The sequence below is a fragment of the Sceloporus undulatus genome, chromosome 3 (assembly GCF_019175285.1).
Source record: "Sceloporus undulatus isolate JIND9_A2432 ecotype Alabama chromosome 3, SceUnd_v1.1, whole genome shotgun sequence".
Classification (NCBI taxonomy): domain Eukaryota; kingdom Metazoa; phylum Chordata; class Lepidosauria; order Squamata; family Phrynosomatidae; genus Sceloporus; species Sceloporus undulatus.
The window spans coordinates 96,776,430-96,792,959 of record NC_056524.1 but is presented as its reverse complement, the minus strand read 5'-3'; the positions used below and the strand labels follow the sequence as shown (position 1 = coordinate 96,792,959).

General features: G+C 43.5%; 1 protein-coding gene across 1 annotated transcript in view; it reads left to right on the top strand.

Moving 5' to 3' along the window:
- The window catches only part of SHOX (short stature homeobox), a 28,407-nt gene extending 12,229 nt beyond the window's left edge, over window positions 1–16,178 (top strand). Inside the window, exons 3-5 of the mRNA XM_042461113.1 lie at window positions 4,567–4,624; window positions 4,737–4,825; window positions 13,997–16,178. Of these exons, the coding sequence (XP_042317047.1) occupies window positions 4,567–4,624; window positions 4,737–4,825; window positions 13,997–14,242 (393 nt within the window). The 3' untranslated portion in view covers window positions 14,243–16,178. The remainder of the gene's footprint in view (window positions 1–4,566; window positions 4,625–4,736; window positions 4,826–13,996) is intronic.
- Window positions 16,179–16,530: the final 352 nt, after the last annotated feature.

Below are 16,530 nucleotides of genomic sequence, written 5' to 3'. Positions count from 1 at the left end.
TAATTGGCATCAGTTCTTGGGATAGAAACTGGAGATGGAGATGGATTTCTCCAGCAATGCTATACTGTCCTGGATTTATTTTGCTCCTCACCCAAAGAAGGCTGGGAGTGACTCTATCTTCAATGAGCCATTGATGGCCATTGACTTTACAAAAGACCCAGGCCTGGAGCAGATTGCTGTTTCTAGCATCTGTTTGCTGGTACTGGGCAACAACATCTTCATTTTTGGAGTGGTATGGCTATGGGAAGAGTGCCTGTGCCTCAAGACTTATCTTGGTGCTCAAATGGTTGGAGATACTAATAATTTAATACCTCCTTCCTTTTGCAAGGGGATATGATGCCAGTGCTTGTCTCTATGATACTTGGGAGTAGAGAGAGTACGTCCTTGATTGCCTCTCTTGTTTATCTCTCTATGCTCCTTTGGTCACTATGATTGAAAAGAGGTCACTCCCAATCTCCTCCTGCTGCTCATCTTGAAATATAAATCACCAAATAGTAAATTACAACATAGAGCAGTGAGGGCCACAGGCCTATGTCTTTTTCCTTGAACCCCATCAGCAGGGTCACCACAAAGGAGGACGAGGGACTGCAAAATGTAGGACATGCAAGAAAAATGTAGCAGATGGACTAAAATTATTTAATTCTTTTCTTTCATTTTTATGCTGCCGTTCTCCCCCAAAAGGCTGCTAAAAGCTATATAAAGCTATATACTCATATAAATATAAATGCATGCTTCTTCGTCAAGTTCAGGATGGAGGGTGGTTTGAAATGCCTCCTGGGCAGAAGGCTGAAATGTGGGACATGTCCAGGAAAAGGAGGACATCTGGTCACCCTGCCCAATGAACCCTCTGTTCTCTGATCTAGAGAAGATGGGATACTTTTCATTTGTGTAGAGTCTATTGGATTGAGCTGGTTGCACAAATCAAAAATATGCCATCTACTCTAGATCAAAGAGTCTGAAAATCTAATTCTGGGTGGCCTGGAATATATGCTTCTTTCCTTCTGTTCACCAGGGTGCCATTTCAGATGGAATAATGTCCCCTCTTTTCTATATTTCTGGCTAGATTTAACAGAGTGACTGTTGTTTTAAAGGCTGCAATCCTTGTAGCAAGATCCAATGACTTTAATAGAACTTCCTTCCCAGCAGACATGGAAGGCTTTACACCATTTAAGGAGCCTGTGCAGCACGTGTCTATGACAGAGGCACATACTGTATCTGTCACACATAAAGAACCTGTGTTTCTTGGGCCTTTTCTTGTCCTATCAAAATAATAGTCCACAAGAGGCATTCTTAAAAGACATTGACTTGCTGGAAGTTAAATTTGGGGGCTACCCAAGAGTGGGCCCTGCTGAAGCTTGTTCCAATGTCTCCCTCTTTTTAAATCCAAATAGACACCTCCTTGAGTTGGTTGCTGACCTCTTCTAGACTGGTGCCACACTGCAGAATTAATGCAGTTTGACAGGGCTTTAACTGTCATGGGGCCATCCCTATCTCTATGGAATCTTGGGATTTGTAGTTTGGGGTGGCACAAGAGCTGTCTGGCAGAGAAGTGCAAATCTCTTACAAAACTGCAAATCCCAGGATTGCATAGCATTGAGCCATGGCAGTTTAAGAAGTATCCGATTGCATTAATTCTGCATTATAGATGCAGCCCAGGTTTGTAGCCACACTGAAGAAGCACTTTGACACCACTGACATGACACAGAATCCTAGGATTTGCAGTTTGGTAAGGCATTCAACCTGGTCTGTCAAAAGTTCTGGTGCCTCACCAAACTACAAATCCCAGGATTCAGTCCAACAGAGACATGACAGTGAAAGTGGTGTCAAACTGCTTTATTTCTGCAGTGTGGCCTCACCCCTAGATATACTTAATACTTGGGAGTGATAAACCAGTTCTTTCCATAGTTGTGGATTCATGATCAAACATTTCATCCCATCTTACCCTTTTTCCTTTTGTGTCTTGTCTTCATTGGACTGTAAGCCTAAGGACGGGGGACTGATTTGTTGTTCTTAGGCCTGTAAAGCGCCATGTACAGTAATGGTGGTATTTAAATCAATGATAAATGGGAACCTTCTCTATCAGCAAACAGAATTAAATGTCAGACATAAGTAAAAGAAATGGCAGGTAGAAAGCTTATGTTGACCATTCATAATGCTAGTATTCTGTGTATATATTTCCAATATCCAAAGGGATCTTGTAGCACCTTTGAGACTAACTGAAAGAAAGGAACTGGCAGCATGAGCTTTTGTAGACTTCAGTCTGCTTCCTCTGATGCCCACCAAATGCATCTGAGGAAGTAGACTTTAGTCTATGAAAGCTCATGCTGCCAATTTCTTTCTTTCAGTTAGTCTCAAAGGTGCTACAAGATCTCTCCACCTACTGATTCTACAGACTAACACGGCTAGATCTTTGAAGCCCCCAGATGTGTTATAGTCCCCAAACTATAACTTTTCCCAGTGCTTTTTTCGAATTTGAACTCAGTACCCTGAGAGAAAAGTCAGTACCACTGTCCCTTGTACAGACAATGATCCAGGTCGACACCACTTTAACTGCCAGGGCTCCATGCTATGGCATGTTGGGAATTGTAGTTTGCTTTGGCACCAGAGCTCTCTGACAGAGAAAGCTCCACGTCTCACAAAACGACAGCTCCCGGAATTCCATAGTACTGATCCAGGGCAGTTAAAGTGTCGTCAACCTGGATGATTTTTGCAGTGTGCATCCAACCAGATAAAGCCAAATAGTTCACAAAACTACAGCTCCCAGGATTCCATAGCCTTGAGTGATGGTAGTTAAAGAGATACCAAACTGCATTATTTATTCCTGCCATGCAGATGAAGCCCGCTGTGGGGAGATGGACCCATTGAAACCAGTGGGTCTTACTTTTGAGTAAAAAAGTGCTTAGCATCCTAGATGTGAAATGCACACTGTAGAATCATCTAGTTTGAGACCACTTTAACTGCCCTGGCTCAATGCTAGGAAATTGTTGGAACTATAGTTTTGTGAGACATTTCTCTGTAGAGAGCTCTGGTGCCACAAGAAACGACAATTCCCAGAATTCCCCAGCACTGAGCCAGGGCGGTTAAAGCAGTCCCAAACTGGATGATTTCTGCAGTGTGTTTTGGACCATAGTTACTTTAACTGTCAAGGTTAAAGCACACAGCTCTAGCAATGCCATCCCACTTTATGTACCATTTGGTTGCCTTCAATGGAATCCTGGGATTGGTAGTTTGGAGCTGGACAAACTAGGCTGAGCAGTCTAAATGCCTACACTGCAAATCCCAGGGTTCCGCAGCATGTTGCTATGGGCAGTTAAAGCGGATGTGACGATTTCTCCCTGGTATATCACTTCAGGGTATATCTTAGCTTGTGATAAACGGGAACATGGGTTGCCGCCACACTACAGAAATGATAGCACATTCACACCGCTTTAACTGCCATGACTCAATCCTGTGGAATTAGGGGATGTGTAGTTTCGTAAGAGATTTAGCCATTTCTGTTCGAGAGCTCTGGTGCCACAACAAACAACAAATCCCAGGATTCCATAGCATTGAACCATGGAAGTTAAAGCGGTGTCAGACTGCATTGTTTCTGCAGTGCAGATGCAGCCTAAGTCTCCCCGTCTTCTTTTCCTTCTCCACTCCCTCAGCATTCAGACTGCAGTTCTCGGAGTCTCCTTCCTTTAAGCAGAGGCTGGATGGCCATCTGTCGGGGATGCTTTGATTTAGATTTCCTGCATGGCAGAATGGGGTTGGACTGGATGGCCCTTGCGGTCTCTTCCAACTCTACGATTCTATGATTCTACCAGGACCCCTTCCTCACTTTAGATAGTGATGCAGAAAGTAGGGGCTGCATCCTTATTAGCTTGATGAAGAATTTTGTAGGACACAAAAGCATGCACTTTTAGGTGGGATTTTATTCATTTCTGGGAATCTTGGGTCCTGCATCTTCACGAAGTAACCTGGCTATTTTCCCTCTTCTTCTTCTTTTGGCTGTAGATCTTATAGACTGATATTTGATATAAATACTGACAGAGCAAGTTCAGAGCAGGTTTCATTGGATTCAGTGAAAAACCTGCTTCGGCTTCCTCTCTGAGCCGCTTGTCCAAGGTTTGGGCTGCGTCTGCACTGCAGAATTAATGCAGTTTGACACCACTTTATCGACCATGGTTCCATGCTGTGGCATCCTGGGATTTTTAGTTTATTGTGGCATCTGACGGAGAAGCTCCATGTCTCACGAAACCACAAATCCCAGAACCCCTTGGCATTGAAACATGGCAGTGAAGGCGGTGTCAAACTGCATAATTCCTGCAGTGCTGATGAAGTCACCTAATCAGAGATAACGCGTATTAACCGGGAAGTCTATGGTGTCCTATATGTCTTTAGGTTTCCCCACAGCCTTCAAAACTTTTCCTTTCCTTGCTTGCAACTTTCAGGAAAGTTTTGGGCACCGTTGCAAGTTTTTTTTTAAAAAAATATGCCGCCTTGAGTGTCATTCTGGGAGAAAGGCGGAGTATCAATGCAGTCAGTGAATGAATGAATCCATACCCTTTCTTTTCTTTTTGATAGGTTTGGTTCCAGAACAGAAGAGCCAAATGCAGAAAGCAAGAAAACCAGATGCACAAAGGTGGGTCGGGGAACTATTTAATAGTTTGGGGCGGTGGAGGTGGGGTGGGCAGTGTGTGGGGATAGTATCCCCTATATGATAGTATCCCCTCTCTCTGTTCCTCTTCCTCTAGGCGTCATTTTGGGGACGGCCAGCCATTTAGACGCCTGCCGGGTGGCCCCCTACGTCAACATGGGGGCCCTGAGGATGCCTTTCCAGCAGGTAGCTCGTTTTTTTTCCTTCTGGGCCTTGGTGGCTTTTGGCCATTCCCCACCTTTGAAGTGTAAAAGCTAGAGTCTTTGGCTGCTGGTGGTCTGCAACACCCATATGCCCCTGTAAGGTGATGGGAGTTGTAGTCCTGGAGTAAGAGGAAGCAAGCAGAGCTTCACCTCTGTTGACAGGCCACTGCAATTGGCGGCTGTTGCGTAGAGGAAGCGGTGCGCTTTGTACATACTCAGAGGCACTTTTGTGGTCCCCCTCCTTGCCTGTGGCACTGACCCCTTGGGATGAAAAGTGGAGTCAGAGATGATTCCCCCCTCAGCAAACTACTGCAGAAATAATCCAGACTGCTTTAACTGCCCTGGCTCAATGCTATGGGATTCTGGAAACTGTAGTTTTGCGAGACATTTAGCCCTTCTCTGTTAGAGAGCTCTGGTGCCACAATAAACCACATTTCCCAGGATTCCCTAGCACTGAGCCAGGGCAGTTAAAGCAGGCTGAAACTGCAGTGTGTTTTGGACCTAAGTCTTCCAAGAAACACTGCTTAGGGCGCAAATAGGGGGGCAACTGGTAGCCCTGCAGATGTTGTTCGACAGCTTCTCCCATTTGGAACTCACAGTCGGCCATGCTGGATGATGGGAGCTGCAATCCAAGACACAGGCGTCTCTGACGTACTTCTCTCCATTGAATCCAATAAAATGGACTGCTGAGCAGCCGCATATAGAGTTGCCAGCTGAAAGAGCTCCTGTATCTTTTTTATGCAGGAGGAGGAATTTCAGACTCCCTTGAAATACCCTCTTCTGCACACCTGTTAACAATACAGGAGCCCTGTTTGGTTTTTCCCTTGGCAATCCTGACTTTCACTGTTAGAGAATTATACCTAAAACAGCGTTTATGCGGTTATTTCTGCCATGAAATCTGAACTCTTCTTTCTCTGATGTAAGAGCCAACCCTTTCCCTTGTAATGCTGCCAGCTCTGCTTCTGAATAGTTGGATAATAGAAACCCAACCGATGTAACTGTTCATCAGAGTGTGGTATGTGTTCAATTTCTGCCTGTTTCCGACCTACGGTGACCCAGTCTTTTTTTGGAAAGATTTGTTCAGTGAGGGTTTTGCCTTCGGTTTCCTCTGAGGCTGAGAGAGTGTGAGTCTCCCAAGGTCACCCAATGGGTTTCCATGGCTGAGTGGGGATTCGAACCCCGATCTCCAGACTCATAGCAAAACACTGATTACTCCATTCCGTTGGCTCTGAACCATCGTAGGTGGGCTAAAACACTGTGCAAAGGGGGAGAAACCTAGCCCGTTGCAACATAGTCATCTTCGGTGCTAACATTTTGCACCTACAAAATTGGTAGATGATTTGTAACCTGCCTTCAACCACACAACAGTCCTATCAGGTAGGTCAGGGAGAGACAGCTATTTTCCGCGGAGGCACCAAGCTGGGGCTTATTGCTACCAAGAAAGAACTGTGGCACAAAGTGATTTCTTATTGAGGTGGGCTGCAATTGCTCACTTTGTCGTTGTAGGGTGCCTTCAAGTCGTGGCCGAGTCTTGGCGACCTTAGCATTGGGTTTTCTTGGCCAGCCATGGCCATCCTCTGAGGCTGAGAGAGTGTGACTTGCCCCAGTGGGTTTGCATGGCCGAGCCGGGAGCGGTCTTCAGAGTCATAATCCGACGATCAAACCGTTACAGCACTATCCAAAAATCCACCAAACAGTGATACCTTTATGGGAGCAAGCAAGATGCACATTATTATCCCTGCCTTGTGGATTTTGGATGATGTTTCTTTGCTAGATGGCCAATATAGCTTCCCCTGGATACGATCTGTGTGTGTGTGTGATTGCGTGTGGATTTGAAGATAGGTTCTGTATGTCTCAAGCTAGCTCTGGCCGGGTGCCTGGCGCTGTACACGAGGCTTGGCTCTGAAAAAGAAGATAGGATCTCTCCCTCCCCGGGAAGCACTGAATCACTCTTTATTAGCCCGACAAGAGAGAGAAAACGGAAAGCATTAATAAGTCAGCAGGAAAGAGGATGATCCGGTCGGAAGCAATCAGAAAGGCAGACTTATTAGGGAAAGGAAGGCGGGTTAGCTTCTGTGGTCCTAAACACACGGCAGAAATCGTCCAGTTTGAGACCGCTTTAACTGCCCTGTATCAATGCTAGGCAATCCTGGGAACTGTAATCTATTGTGGCTAAATGTCTCCCAAAACGACAGTTCCCAAAATCCCCTAGCATTAAGTTGAAGCGGTCGCAGACTGGATGATTTCTGCAGTGGGTTTTGGATCTGTGCCGCCTATACTTGATAATCAATCGACGCTTCTATCTGATTCCGCCCCAGGATTTAGCACGCGTTTGATTCGCAATGTGCTTATTTCTTTCCACCAACAATTGGCCCCTGAAATCCAAACAGTTTCTTTTGCTGGACCAGAACTCCTATCTCTGTCAGCATAGGGCTTACTGTTATTGTTCTTTCCGACTTGTGGCGACCTACCTTAAGGCAAACCGATTATGGGGCAAGTTTTGCTCAGAAGGGGTTTGCCACTGCCTTCTCCTGAGGCTGAGAGAGTGTAGGGTAAAGGGGAATTCTGTTTGTAGTCTGAGCGTTGGATAATGACTCGGGAGACCAGGGTTCAAATCCCCGCTGGAGTATAAAAACTTAGGCAATTCACACTCTCTCACCCTCAGAGGATGGCAATGGCAAACCCCTTCTGAAGAGATTTCCCAAACAAAAAACCATGATAGGGTCTCCATAAGTCGGAAATGTCTTGAAGGCATGCAACAACAACAACAACAACAACAACAAGTTGCCTAAAGTAACTTTTGCAAAGTCTCTGGCTAGCATAGAACAAGGGATGAAATGCTTCAAACTGATGCAGAACTAAAGCAATATCTATTGTTGCTGTTGTGTGCCTTCAAGTCGTTTCCGACTTATGGAGACCCTAAGGCGAACCTCCCATGGAGTTTTCTTGGCAGGAGTGGTTCAGAAGAAGTTTGTCTGACATTGCCTTCCCCTGAGGCTGAGAGAGTGTTGGTTTCATGGCTGAGCTGGAAACTGAATCATGGTCCCCGGAGTCATAGCCCAACTCTCAAACCACCACACCAAGCTGGTCAGGGGTCTAAATACCCTAAAGGCACCAGATCCCCTTTGATCCTGGAAGCTAAGCAGGACCAGCCCTGGGTAGTACTTGGATGAGAAACCACCAACAAATACAGTTGGCCTGTACAGCCTGTATTTCAGAGGAAGGAACCGGCAAAACCCTCTCTGAGTACTCCTTGGCCTAAGAAAACCCTATAAAATTCACGGGGGTTGCCATAACTTGAGAGGCAACTTGGAGACATGCACAAAGGAGCCAAACTTTTAAAAGAAGGGAAGCTTTTTTGTTTTGTTTTTTTAAGGTCCTACATAAAATCCTTGCCCCTACAGCCTTGACTTCCCTCAAAGAGACCTCTGGTTTTTCTTTCCAAAAGTTAGCTTAGGTCCAAAACACACTGCCGAAATAATCCAGTTTGTGATCGCTTTAATTGCCTTGGCTCAGTGCTAAGGAATTCTGGGAACTGCAGTTTTTTTGGAGACATCTTAGCCTTCTCTGTCAGAGAGCTCTGGTGCCTCAATAAACTGCAGTTCTCAAGATTCCCTAGCAGTGAGGCCAGGCAGTTAAAGCAGTCTCAAACTGGATTATTTCTGCAGTATGTTTTGGACCTTAGCATTATGAGAGGAAGCAGAACCATTTAATGATGCCTTTTTCACAGTGTTACTTATAAAAGCGAGATCAGAGCTTCAAGAGACCCATGACTTTTTCTTAGGGACTCATCCATTAATGGTAAAAGGGATTAATTATTACCTGATCTCAACTAAAAATTTATGTAAATCGTTTGCTTGCTCCTTTATTTTCCTCATAATAATTTCTAGATATAGATCAACCTAGGGGGGTGGAAGATATTAAGAAGGAAATATTTAGTTGATCTTCCCCCTGCCCATCACTACAAGCTGCTGGCCTTTGACATAAAACACACTTCCTGCTTGTCTTCCTTTTTGTCACATGAACACCTCCACAGAACAAGAGACAGCAGCATAAAGGGGAATGAAATCCAGTAGAAATGTAACCCCTGAGCTTCAGTTCCCTTTATAACTCTTGGAAACCCGAATCCTGAAACCTACATCCAAACTAAGCTTGCCCTTCTTATTTAGCCAGGACATTTGTATGTACCTGTGTGTATTTGTGTTTTATTGCCCCAGCCCTCCCACAGTTTATCATAGGGACATGGGAACTTATTTAGGGATATTTTGATCTTACCCTGTATCTCAAGGATCTCACCTTCAGGTTGCCTGTTGACTCATGGCAACCTCATGAACTTCATAGGATTTCCCTAGGCAAGGAATACCCAGAGGTAGCTTTGACAGTTCCTTCCTATGAAATATAACCTAGAGCACTTGGTATTCACTGATGATCTCCCATCTAAGTACTAACCAGGACTGACTCTGCTTAGCTTCCAAGATCAGTCAGGGTATGGTGCTTTTATTGATTGATTGATTGATTGATTGATTGAATTTATATCCCACCTTTTTCCCAGAATGGATTTCAAGTCAGCTTTATAACCTTAGGGCATTTAGACCACACTGTGAGTAGACCCACTAAAACCATTTAAAACTGTTTTGTTAAAAATCCAGTCAAAACTCTTCTCAGTTTGAGACCTGGCAGCAATGACCTCTCCTTTTTTTAGACTCTTTCAAGCCCTGCATGGGGAAGGAAAGCCAAAGAATTCAACCTGTAAAAATGCCCTGGCCACCGAGACACCAGGAAAAACAGAACAAACCCATTTATTTCCTTAAGAAAACAGAGAGGAGGAGGAGGAATATATGGGAAGCTGCTCCTCCTGTGGGTTTGCAGGGCATTGGCCTTGTTTGCCACCTTGTCCGCTTTACCTTCTTTAGCTCTTACCATTGAGGACAAAATGGAACAGAAACATAGCCCCCTTTATACCTTGCAAAGGGACTCTACATGTGTTAAGTGCCCTGTTGTTTGGTTATGAGACTGTCCAACTTTGGGATGGATTCTTCCACCAAGGCGGAGAGAAGACAGAAGTGGGCCTCCAGACCAGGACACCACAGGGGCGGGGTGGCTCTGTGGGTGTCTGGCCTGCTCCAGAATATCCACAGCCCTTCTTGGCAAAAATAAAGAAAGAAATCTCCCTTTTACTCATATAGGAGATGTAAGGAAAAATATGAAGAGGCAGCTTTCTGTCAGGGCACTTGCTGTAGGAAGAAAACTGCCTTCAGATTCTGGCTGGTAGGCTGGGGGAAGAGTAACCAACAAACATGAAACAAACTAACTTTAGTATTTTTGGTTATTATTATTATTATTATTATTAACCTTTATTTATAAAGCGCTGTAAATTTACACAGCGCTGTACATACAAGGCCCAATAATGGTATTACTGTTTTGTGGATTTAAGATGCGTTCCTTTGGTGTTATTCATATTTTCAAACAGATAGATAGAATGTGATGAAACATCCTTATAAAGATAGAATATAATGACACTCCTCTGTTTGGATTAACCTCACCACCAGCCCTTATTCTCTAAAATAAGAAGTCTCCAGACCTTACCAATTTTTTCATCCATTGTACATCATTGTACATCTCAGGAGCCTGATGGGTTGATAGGTGATAAACAAAAGCCCTAAACTGAACTGAACTGAACTAAATAGTCTCTGATAAGTAAAACATGAAAAGGTTATTTTTAGGAGCTACAGTTAGAGTTTAAAGATATAGTCTGGAAAATCAGCATGCAAAGGGGTCTAGTAGCACCATTGAGACTAACTGAAAGAAAAAAGTTGGTAGCACAGTTAGGATGGGGATTTGCAGTAAAAAAAGGAACAGATTTCTAAGATTAGTGAGATGGCTGCAGATAAATATGCCATAAAATAGCTCCTTGACTGTAAATCTACACATGCTTAGGGGAAGTGCCAGTGGGGCTTACTTTTGAGTAGGCATGCATATAGGATTGCATTGTACTTGATGAAATGGGGAAGAAGTGGGGAACCTGATGACAGCCAGAACTGATTGTAGTTACCTGGCATCTACAATTTGATTCGGAATAGGCATTTGAGCATTAGACTAGGACTCTGGAGACCAGGGTTCAGTTCCCCACTCAGCCATGGAAACCCACTGGGTGACCTTGGGCAAGTCCCACTCTCTCAGCCTCAGGGGAAGGCAAAAATCAAACCTCCTCTGAACAAATTTTGCCAAGGGTCGCCATAACTCAGAAATGACTTGAGGGCATGCAACAACAACAAAGTTTGTTAATGGTGCCAGATATCCCATGGCTCGTCTTATTTCATCCTATGTTATCCTTTCCTTCCTCCTTCATTCCAGAACTTGCTAGTTAAAGCTAGCGATTTTAAAGTGACTTTATCACCATCCTAAAAGAAAAATCATATAAAGGACTATTAATGGTCAGAAGTGCAGAGAAGAGCCTTGAAGGCATACCTCTGCAAAGGATTGGCTTCAAGTTAAAAACCCATTTGTGTTAAATGTCAGTTCATATTCACCTTTGAAGCCATTTAACCCAAAATGTCCTGTTTTAAATTTAAAAGTCTGTCTCTGTTGGACCTTTGCCTCAAGGAATTTAGCAGGCAATTTCAGTTATGTGTGCCTGTTTTCTTTCTTTACTTTTTTTTAGTAGCTCAGTGTAGTTAGCAACACCTTTCATCTGTTTTCCCAGGAACCATTAATTTTGCTTGGTGGAGTGACAAAAGTCTTGTAGGACAGGACTCTGTGTGACAATCACACTGCAGATAGGGAAAGAGTTGTATCTGGAAGAGCAAGGTTATAGCACCTGGCAGGAATGGAGGAGTTTGTAGTACAGAGGCTGGAAAAATATCTTTAAGTTTATGACTTGGTTGTGCTGATAGGGAAATGGGCAATTGAAATCCTCTCCAGTTCTGAATTTTCCCAAACTCACTTGCATTTGGTAGCCCTAGAAAAAAAAATTAAAATGAAAACAAAACAAAAGTAGTACATGCCAGTTCATCCAGAAAATAATTTTTGTCTGATTACTTATGATGTCCAGACAGTGGGCTCTGTGCAAAGGTGGATTCATATGCAGAAACAGTAGAGAGACTATAGCTCTGATCAGTTTATGATGGATATGCACAACCACAGAGCTATGGGCAGTCTGTGCTTTAAAGTTGTTTAGAAAGGATTTACCTTTGTTTCCTCTGAGGCTGGGAGAGTGTTACTTGGCCAAGGCTACCCAAGTTATGGCCAAGCAGGGATTCAAACCCTGGTCTTCAGAGACATAGTACAACATAGTCCTACTACACCATAAACTGGCTTCCCCCCACAAACCTCTAAATGGTAATGACAGTACTGAAGTCAAAACAACACTCTTGGAAACCTTAAAGGCTCACCCCTTAACTGTGGCATTAGCTTGTGTGTGCATGTGCCATCAGGTTACTGACTCCACTTATGGTTACCCCATGAATTTCATAGCTTTTTCTTACATAACAAAGGCGCGTTCTACCTGCCGATAGTACGTGCCAAGCAGTCCTTTCCAGACGCCCCACCCTAGTACGTGCTGAGCATGTACAAAATGGGGCACCCATTCTAACATGGGCGCTGCCAATCTTGATGTAGCAGACGCTTAGCGTCCAAACGTCATGGCGCGGTAATGATGCCGTAAGTGCACCATTGGCACCTTGCGGCATCATTACTGTGCTGCAAAAGAAGCTGCTTTTTGTGGCTTCTTTTTGCTGCATGGAGGAGTTGCGTGGTTTGGCCTGCAAATGAGGGCGCTTTGCAGACCGCCCTTTTGGGTGGTCTGGAAAGCGCCAAATATTCAGAGGTGGTTTTGCCTGTTCTTTCCTCTAATATATAGCCTACAGAACCTGGTAGTCATTGGCAGTCTTTCATCCAAGTACTAAAAAGAGCTGATCCTACTTAGCTTGTAAGCGCAGATGGGATCTGGTGCTTTAGGGTAATTTGGCCTGTTAACATTACAGATCTTTAACTCACCTGCTATAACTTGGAAGGAAGCCACCACACCTATTTCTGAAATCATATCCACTGGAAGCCAAATGTACAAGCTACTGGGGCCTTAAAGGGGAAACTACCTTCTCCTATAAAGGGCCTTTGACCCCCGAAAAGTCAATCATGGCTGCAACTTATGCTGGGTAGATCTAGGCCCAGTAATGTGGCCAACCACTTTGTTGGGGCACTGCAAATGGCAGTGTTCTACATCTTTGGCTGTGCAATATCTGGATGGCTGCCATTTGGGCTGTACCCTTGCAATAATGTATAGGAGCACAGTCAAGAGAGGTGAAGTGTGTGTATGATTTTTCCAGGTGCACGTGTGGAGCACAATGGGTACCCAAAAAACTAAAATAGACTCACTGTGTCTGGGGAGCTGGATGATGCCAAACATATACTTAAAGCCACAGGTTCACCACCCAGTCTTAAAGATCTCTAGGTGAAATTCTGTTATCAGGGACGTAGCTAGGATTTTAGGAAGGGGGGGGGTCCAGACTAAGTGCCACCATTATAATGGGGCTTGAGTGCGGTGGCGCAGCAGCACACACCATTCCTTTTTCTAAATGGGGGGGGGGGGGGGTCCGGACCCCCAGAACCCTCCCCTGGCTACGTCCCTGCTGTTATGTTGTTAATTGCTGTCAGGTCAGCTTCAATCTGTGGTGACCCTATGAATGAGAGTCTACCAGTTCACCTTGTTATCAATAGCTCTGTTAATGTCTTGCACACTCAGGGCCATGCCTTTCTTGATTTAATCTACCCCTATAAAAGAGGTCTTCCTCTTTTCCCAACAATTCTGGGTACAGAATTGTTAGGAATTCCTAGAAATTTCATACCCACCCAGGTATCCAAAACCAACTACCAAAAGCCTTTCTACCTATCCTACCCATACCAGATGTAGATCTGTGCCTACCGTGATAGAACCTTGTATCCAAAGCATGCAAAAATTATTGGGAGATATAGGTCCCAAAGAGCAACTTTTCTAGGCTCTTCTTGTATCTTAGCAAGGGAGTCTTTGATAAAGGCACAGCCAATAATGATGTATTTGCAGTTTCACAGAGCCACACCAGTGGAGTAGAAGCCCTTTGGATGCTGCCGTATTAACTGTCTCCTTCCTTTTCTGTGGTTGCTTTCTCTCTTCTTCCAGGTCCAAGCTCAGCTGCAGCTGGAAGGTGTCACCCATGCCCACCCACACCTCCACCCTCACTTGGCTGCTCATGCCCCTTATCTGATGTTCCCGCCACCCCCTTTTGGACTGCCTATTGCCTCTTTGGCTGATTCCGCCTCTGCAGCTGCAGTGGTAGCTGCAGCAGCAAAAAGCAACAGCAAGAATTCCAGCATCGCTGACTTGAGGCTCAAGGCCCGAAAACATGCCGAGGCCCTGGGGCTTTGACATTTTCTTCTCCCAGAAGCCTTTCTCTTGCCAGGGATGGACAATAACGCTCTCCTCTAGCCAGCATCCAAGCTTGGCTGGGATAAAGACAACTTCTACCTTTGGAAAGGCCTGCAGGTAGACACATCAGCAGTGGCCTCTTCCTCCCTTACTCCCCCCACTTTCCTCTTCTCTTTTCTTTTGTTCAAAGAAGTTAGCAACTCATTCAGTTGATCTGAGAACTGAAGGACTCACTGGCCTATCCTGCTTTCTTCCTCCTCCTCCTCCTCCTCTTCTTCTTCTTTTTAAAAGGCACTTAGTGCTAATTATTGCAGTTAAACTGTTCGTTTACCACCAGGTGTTTAATCCTAAACTGAAATCAGTCTGAATTCAAGTTATAAATATCATTTTTAAAAAAATATATATCCACAAAACCTTTGGAGGAAAGTAAATTGGGGGAGGGGAACTCTTCAAATCACACGACATCTGTGATGTGAGTCTTGGGACAACTGGAGTTTGACCCTGGCAAAAGTGATCATCTTGTCAGCCTGACACCATTTGCTGCTGCCAGTTTTGCTACTTTATGCATGTGCCTAATTTTAAACACCATTTGAAAAATTGCCAATTATACTGGAAAAAAAAGAGGCTTCAGAAGATCCTTGGGGCTGGTCTCCATTAAAATGACATTTCTTTGTTGCCAACAGTATTCTTTCAATCTCATGACTTTCTTCCATCATGAAGGAGCTGCTGCTGCAAAACTGGTTTGAATTTAAAGGTGGAATTTCAGATCTGAGACAAGGCGGTTTTTTTAAAACAAAGCAGTCCAAAAGGCTATGTTCTTCACAAGGAGTGATGACAATGGCCACAACAATGAGGTGTTTGTACGTGTGAGAGAAAGACACCAAACCTAGTGGTGATCCAAAGAATGGGAACAATGTTGAACACATCTCTCCATCTTGGAGCCACCTGAACAAGCTGAAGCCTTTTGCCGCACAAGCAGGTTGAGTTCATTTTTATTTCCAGACATCTGGATCTCTTCAGAAAGCCTTCTTGGTTAACAGGATCTAGAGTGGTTGATTCATCTCTCAAAGATGGATTACACAGTTTTCAAAGCATAATACTGATGCAGCATTAATTTTAATGAAAATGCAATTAAGTGCAGTAAAGTGCAATACTGTAAATATTATAGATTAAAAGGGAAAAAAATAGCTGCATATTCTTATTCTGTTTGTAACCAATTCTGCAGGAACTGTGACCTGGTTCTTTGTGCTCAGACATGGAAATTGCCATTTTTTTGCCAAAATGATACTGTCTGAGCCTCTGACAGATTGGAAAAGAAATATGAATTGCATATATAAAAGAGAATTGCCATGATTTTGAATCCACTTCATGTGCCATATTTCTGGGAACTAAGCTCTCAAATGTCTGTATTAATTATTATAATTATTGTTATTATTATTTGGCAAATTGTTTTAAAGTAAAGAAGCAACAATCAAGTCAGTGTTGTGTAGAGGTGGACAAGTTCAGTGTTCAAAGAGGAGGAATTAAAACTGATTTTATACACAACAAATGAGACCTCTGGAGCTCATCAACAAATATGAGCTACAAGTGCCAGTCATGATAATGGAGGAAAATTCCTTGAAATTATATTACCAAAGTGTCTAGGTTTATTATACACATATTTCCCACTCACATGTAAATTCCTTTAAGCCAATTTATTAACTGGTGCTGCTTCTGGAAACAAATACTGGCCTTGTCTACTTCTATATCTGTTTTTGCATTTGATATAAAAACTCATTGATGGAATCTCTGCATCTCAACAGCATAAAAGTCATTACATCTGTTCAGTTTGCCCTCAAGTGTATTTCTTTTTAAGCACTCCATTAGCAGTTTTATGGAGAGGGGTTGTTGTTTTTTATCAGTGTTCACATAGGAAAGCAATCTATTGCATTTTTTTTTTTAAAAAGTTAATGTTATTTTCTCTTACCATGCTTCTAATAATGGTATTTGCTAACCAGCAAGTAATCTCACTTTTAGGAAGTTTTTAGTTCTCCATTTATTTATTCTGTGCAACGCTGATTATATTTTGGAAATGTTTGAGAGTTGATACATTTTACCTGACTTTCCTACCTCTTTATGAAAGCTTCAGTACCTCCTTATTGATAATAATGTAAACTCCAAATTAAATATGCTTGTAGTCCTGCACACAGATGTATGTCCATATGCCACACTGAAGTGAGTGTATAAAATACCTTGCAATCTCAAAGCTTGCTTTAGAGGGCCTTTCAAATTATATTCTACTGCTGGGA